Source organism: Moschus berezovskii, chromosome X (genome assembly GCF_049115385.1).
Source record: "Moschus berezovskii isolate FMDL1 chromosome X, NW_MosBer_1.0, whole genome shotgun sequence".
In the NCBI taxonomy this organism is placed as follows: Eukaryota; Metazoa; Chordata; class Mammalia; order Artiodactyla; family Moschidae; genus Moschus; species Moschus berezovskii.
The window spans coordinates 73934167-73940828 of record NC_142488.1 but is presented as its reverse complement, the minus strand read 5'-3'; the positions used below and the strand labels follow the sequence as shown (position 1 = coordinate 73940828).

The 6662-nt window shown below is 42.3% G+C and overlaps 1 protein-coding gene across 1 annotated transcript in view; it reads left to right on the top strand.

Annotated features, from left to right (window-relative positions):
- The first annotated feature begins 3824 nt into the window (after positions 1-3824).
- The window catches only part of SATL1 (spermidine/spermine N1-acetyl transferase like 1), a 40705-nt gene continuing 37867 nt past the window's right edge, over positions 3825-6662 (top strand). The window contains 1 exon segment of the mRNA XM_088834280.1: positions 3825-4340. Coding sequence (XP_088690406.1) covers positions 3831-4340 — 510 coding nt within the window. The 5' untranslated portion in view covers positions 3825-3830.

Here is a 6662-nt window from a genome sequence, read left to right as displayed (position 1 = left end):
AGAGTCCTTTAAAAACTTAATAGCATTTATACATTGAAGGTATTTGATTTTCTTGTAACTAGCACTTCAAATGCAACAAGCATTTGAAGCAACAAGCATTTGATCCAACAAGTAAAACTTTCTACAGTTCATAACTTTTATAAATAAAATAAATTAAATGTACAGTGAATAAGTTCTCTGAAATATTTCAATATTTCTGCAGGTTTAGTAACATCGTAAAATACATTTCAACTAAAATTCACAAATCTAAAAACCTGTTAGGCATTTTTAGGCGTTTTAAGTTGGAAATGAAGACCAATGTTACATCGTAATATGCCAATTACAAATAGTACTTCAAATAGCAAATACTACAGTTTGTCCCAAACTTTAAAAACTATTCATGAACTCAACACTGAACTATTGATGGCTATGAGAATTGTTTCCTAGCCTTTTTGAAAATTTCAACCCATTTACGTTTAAGGTAATTATTGATAAGTACGATCCCGTAGCCATTTTCTTTATTGCTTTGGGTTCAAGTTTATACACTCTTTCTGTGTTTCCTGTCTATAGAAGATCCTTTAGCATTTGTTGGAGAGCTGGTTTGGTGATGCTGAATTCCCTCAGCTTTTGCTTGTCTGTAAAGCTTTTGATTTCTCCTTCATATTTGAATGAGATCCTTGATGGGTATAGTAATCTGGGCTGTAGGGTATTTTCTTTCATCATTTTAAGTATGTCTTGCCACTCCCTTCTGGCCTGAAGAGTTTCTGTTGAAAGATCAGCTGTTATCCTTATGGGAATCCCCTTATGTGTTATTTGCTGCTTTTCCCTTGCTGCTTTTAATATTTGTTCTTTGTGTTTGATCTTTGTTAATTTGATTAATATGTGTCTTGGAGTATTTCGCCTTGGGTTTATCCTGTTGAGGACTCTCTGGGTTTCTTGGACTTGGGTGATTATTTCTTTCCCCATTTTAGGGAAGTTTTCAACTATTATCTCCTCAAGTATTCTCTCATGGTCTTTCCTTTTGTCTTCTTCTTCTGGGACGCCTATGATTCGAATGTTGGAGCGTTTAACATTGTCCCAGGTGTCTCTAATATTGTCCTCATTTCTTTTAATTCGTTTTTCTTTTTTCCTCTCTGTTTCATTTATTTCTACAATTCTATCTTCTAGTTCGCTTATCCTGTCTTCTGCCTCTGTTATTCTACTGTTTGTTCCCTCCAGAGTGTTTCTGATCTCATCTATTGCATTATTCATTGTATATTGACTCTTTTTTATTTCTTCTAAGTCCTTATTAAATCTTTCTTCCATCTTCTTAATCCTTTTCTCCAGGTTATTTATCTGTAACTCCATTTTGCTTTCAAGATTTTGAATCATTTTCACCATCAAAATTTGAAATTCTTTATCAGGTAAATTCCCTATATCTTCTTCTTTTGTTTGTGTTGGTGGGCAATTATCTTGTTCCTTTACTTGCTGGGTATTTCTCTGCCTCTTCATCTTGCTTATATTGCTTTGCTTGGGGTGGCCTTTCCCTCTTCTTGCAGTTTGTGGAGTTCTCTTTATTATGTAGTTTCTTCGCTGTGTGTGGGGTTGGACGGGTGACTTATCCGGGTTCCCTGGTTAGGGAAGCATGTGTCGGTGTTCCGGTGGGTGGAGCTGGATTTCTTCTCTCTCCTTTAGAAGACAATGGGCTGCTTTTCTGGGAGCCTGATGTCCTCTGCCAGTATTCAGAAGTTGTTTTGTGGACTTTACTCCGCGTTCAAATGTTCTTTTGATGAACTTGTGGGGGAGAACGTGGTCTCGCCGTCTTATCCCTCCGCCATCTTGTTCCTTCCTCCCCAGAACACTGGATTCTTATATTCCACTTGGTCATGGAGTATCTCTTCCCAGCTGCTCCAGCAAGGTGCAGCCGCTGTACCTTACCTTGGACGAGGGGTATCTCCTCAAGGCCACCCCTCCTGCCCCGAATGTGGATCAGCTCCTCTCGGCCCTCTGGTGCCCAAGCAGCCACCGCCTCCTGAACGTGGTACAGCTCCTCTCGGCCACCGCCCTAACCCTGGGCGCGGGGTAGCTCATCTCAGCCACGATTCTGCACGTGGTCGGTTGTGCCGGAGCCGGGCGTCTCTTGCGCCTGTGCCACCGGAGCCGGGCGTCTCTCCCAGACTTTATTTTTTTGGGCTCCAAAATCACTGCTGATGCTGATTGCAGCCATGAAATTAAAAGACGCTTACTCCTTGGAAGGAAAGTTATGACCAGCCTAGATAGCATATTAAAAAGCAGAGACATTACTTTGCCAACCAAGGTCGGTCTAGTCAAGGCTATGGTTCTTCCAGTGGTCATGTATGGATGTGAGATTTGGACTGTGAAGAAAGCTGATCGCCGAAGAATTGATGGTTTTGAATTGTGGTGCTGGAGAAGACTCTTGAGAGTCCCTTGGACTGCAAGAAGATCCAACCAGTCCATTCTAAAGGAGATCAATCCTGGGTGTTCATTGGAAGGACTTATGCTAAAGCTGAAACTCCAATACTTTGGCCACCTCATGTGATGAGTCGACTCATTGGAAAAGAGTCTGATGCTTGGAGGGATTGGGGGAGGGAGGAGAAGGGGACGACAGAGTGAGATGGCTGGATGGCATCACCGACTCGATGGACATGAGTTTAAGTGAACTCCGGGAGTTGGTGATGGACGGGGAGGCCTGGCATGCTGTGATTCATGGGCTCACAAAGAGTCGGACATGACTGAGTGACTGAACTGAACTGGGGCAAAAGGACAACATACCTGATCTCACAGATATGGGGGGAGGGGCGTGGATATAAGTATAGTGTGTATAACGGACAGGATAATATGATGGTAAAAATCCTGAAATTGGAATCAGCTAGACCAGGGTCTGAATTCAGGCTCTTTGCCAACTGTTCAGATCTTGGTTAGGTTACCAAATCTTTTGAATCAATTTCCTTAGAATCTGGTATAATAGGGCTGCTGTGGGATTGAATGCGAAAATGTAAAAAATGTTCCCACTGAACCAAGGTCAGAAAATAACTCAAGAAGTAGTAGCCACAGATATTCTTAATTATTTGTAAAGAAATATGTTCTTCATTAGGGACTTGAACACCTCTCTAGGAGAACCCTTTTAAACATTCTACTGTCTATAGTGTGGGAAAAGATAATAAGTAAAAGTCAGTACAAAAATAGGAAGTGAATTATTTCAAAGCTGGAGCATGGGGAAAGCAGAAAGGTTTAGGGTAAATATCTTTTAATTGGTTGGTTAAAACAGTGGGCACTGAGGATGAATGTCAAGCATATTCTCTGAGATTCCTTCTAGCTTTTTGTTTCAGTCTTGTCGCTCTTGGGAGGAGGAAATAAAATGGTCAAGCAGGCCCTGCCTCACCCCTCCCTCACCACTTGGGGGAGCACCTACACATGTAAATAAGGGCATTGTGACTTCATCGCTGTGAGGCAGTGACGGTGCAAGGTGGTACAGCAGTAATAGTCTCCCAGGGTCATTTTCTTCTGCCCCTTACTTCCAGCCCGTAGGCAGGGAAAGGCCAGATGACAACCTGAAACCCAGATAAGCATACAGCTGTGATAGCTGGTGGGGTCAACTCCAGCAAATCAGAGGCATCAATAATCTTCTTTAGACAGCACTGCTTTATTTTCCCATTATCTTCTTGATAGAGGGGTATCTCGAAGAACGTATCAAGTTGAGAAAAAACAGAAACATCCTACAGCCTCCCACCACAGAACTGTAGTTAAGGGCTCCTATTACATCAAGGCACTTAGTCATCAGCCAACCAGTCCTCTGCTAACTCACAATCCATCAACTAGTCATAAGCCAACTAGCCCTCAGCCAACCAGACATGAATCAACTGGGTATGAATCAATCAAGCCTACCAGACACGAACCAGTCAAGCACGAGCTTACTTGGTATGAAGCAACTGGACGTGAACCAACCAAGCGCAAGCTTACCTGACACTAACCAACTGGGTCAACTAGGCATTAGGCAACCAGGCCTGTGCCAAATAAGCATGAGGCAATCTGGCACATGGCTAGCAGTCCTGAGCCAATCAGGCATGAAGCAAACAAGCATGAGACAATCAAATACAAGCCAATCAGGCACAAGTCAGACAGGCCTGAGTCAACTGCAACCAGGCCCGAGCCAATCAATCATGAGTCAACTAGGCCCAAGACAATCAGGCATAAGCCAAACATGCATGAGCCAATCAGGCAAGAACCAACTAGGAATGAGGCAGCCAAGCTTGAGGCAACCAGGCAGGAGCCAATCAAGCATGAGGCAACCAAGTGTGACTTCTTTTCGAGTAAGACCTGCGGAGGCTCGAGACTGCCCGGAAATTCTGCGTCTAATTAAAGTAAGCTGCTTTTTCTTCATTCCATGGAGCTTCATGGCATTAGTTTAAGGCTGAGGGTGTGGAAGGCATATTCTGTCTGAATCCTAGCTCTGTTAATTATGACTCATACATATAAATTTCTGGGCGTTACTTAAGCTCTATAAGCTTCTGTTTCCACACCTAAAATCAAGATCATAATACTATCTATTCATAAGATTGTTGTAATGATTCAGAACATAAAATGATTACATATTAATTGCTTGACTTACAGTAGGGGGCTTAAAAAATCAAGGGGGAACCAATTAATGGATATTTCAGGGACCTAATGTGTTGTTCCTCCTGGGGAAATTTTAACTTTAAAAAAGGATCTTCAATAAAAGGAATACTTAACTCACATGAATGACCTGTCAGTGATAGGATTTCAAGCTAATAATAGCTAAGAGTTTAGGATAGGGCATCTTTATTTGAAAACCACACCTACATGTGGAATCTCATGATTCAGTTCAGTTCAGTTCAGTCGCTCAGTCGTGTCCGACTCTTTGCGACCCCATGAATCACAGCACGCCAGGCCTCCCTGTCCATCACCAACTCCCGGAGTTCACTCAAACTCATGTCCATCGAGTCGGTGATGCCATCCAGCCACCTCATTCTCTGTCGCCCCCGTCTCCTCCCACCCCCAATCCCTCCCAGCATCAGACTCTTTTCCAGTGAGTCAACTCGTCGCATGAGGTGGCCAAAGTATTGGAGTTTCAGCTTTAGCATCAGTCCTTCCAATGAACACCCAGGATTGATCTCCTCTAGAATGGACTGGTTGGATCTCCTTGCAGTTCAAGGGACTCTCAAGAGTCTTCTCCAGCACCACAGTTCAAAAACATCAATTCTTCGGTGATCAGCTTTCTTCACAGTCCAACTCTCACATCCATACATGACCACGGGAAAAAACATAGCCTTGACTAGACGGACCTTGGTTGGCAAAGTAATGTCTCTGCTTTTTAATATGCTATCTAGGCTGGTCATAACTTTCCTTCCAAGGAGTAAGCGTCTTTTAATTTCATGGCTGCAATCAGCATCAGCAGTGATTTTGGAGCCCAAAAAAATAAAGTCTGACACTGTTTCCACTGTTTCCCTATTTCCCAAGAAGTGATGGGACCAGATGCCGTGATCTTCGTTTTCTGAATGTTAAGCTTCAAGCCAATCTTTTCACTCTCCTCTTTCACTTTCATCAAAAGGCCTTTGAGTTCCTCTTCACTTTCTGCCATAAGGGTGGTGTCATCTGCATATCTGAGGTTATTGATATTTCTCCCAGCAATCTTGATTCCAGCTTGTTCTTCTTCCAGCCCAGCGTTCCTCATGATGTACTCTGCATATAAGTTAAATAAGCAGGGTTCCAATATACAACCTTGACGTACTCCTTTTCCTATTTGGAACCAGTCTGTTGTTCCATGTCCAGTTCTAACTGTTGCTTCCTGACCTGCATACAGGTTTCTCAAGAGGCAGGTCAGGTGGTCTGGGATTCCCATCTCTTTCAGAATTTTCCACAGTTTATTGAGATCCACACAGTCAAAGGCCTTGGCATAGTCAATGAAGCAGAAATAGATGTTTTTCTGGAACTCTCTTGCTTTCTCCATCATCCAGTGGATGTTGGCAATTTGATCTCTGGTGCCTCTGCCTTTTCTAAAACCTGCTTGAACATCTGGACTTTCACGGTTCACATATTGCTGAAGCCTAGCTTGGAGAATTTTGAGCATGACTTTACTAGCGTGTGAGTTAATCTCATGATTAACTGTCCGGAAACAATATTTGTCCACAACAGTTTTTCTGGATAATTTCAGACTGTTATTTGACTACTGAAGCCCATCCACAAATATCCTCCCTGGAGTCCACGGAGCAGGGTTAAAAATTTTTGATTTAAAACTTCATTTTAATGGCTTTCCTGGAAATCATCCCAGTGCAGTAAAAGGGACAAACAATTAGCCATAGCTATTATTCTGGGGCTTTGTGGCACTCAAGGCACTCATTTGTGTGATACACAACCTAAACAATTCCATATAAAAGCCCATATAAAAGCAGTTGGTTAGATTTTTTTTTAAAGGAGTAAATACGTGGCTGGAACAAGGCACCCTTATAAAATATTTTCGTAATGGAACTGTTTCCATCTAATATATAATTTAAATTAGGCCAAGTTTCTGTTCCCTTGGATCAGAGAATGTGTTTTAATGGGCAAAATAAAATATCGGAAGTTTTCGAGTGAAATCTGTCTGTCAAAATGATGTTAGGTCTGGTTACAGATCTGTAAGAACTAGTTTATCTATCCTTCCTTGACTTCCATTCTATTCTATCCCC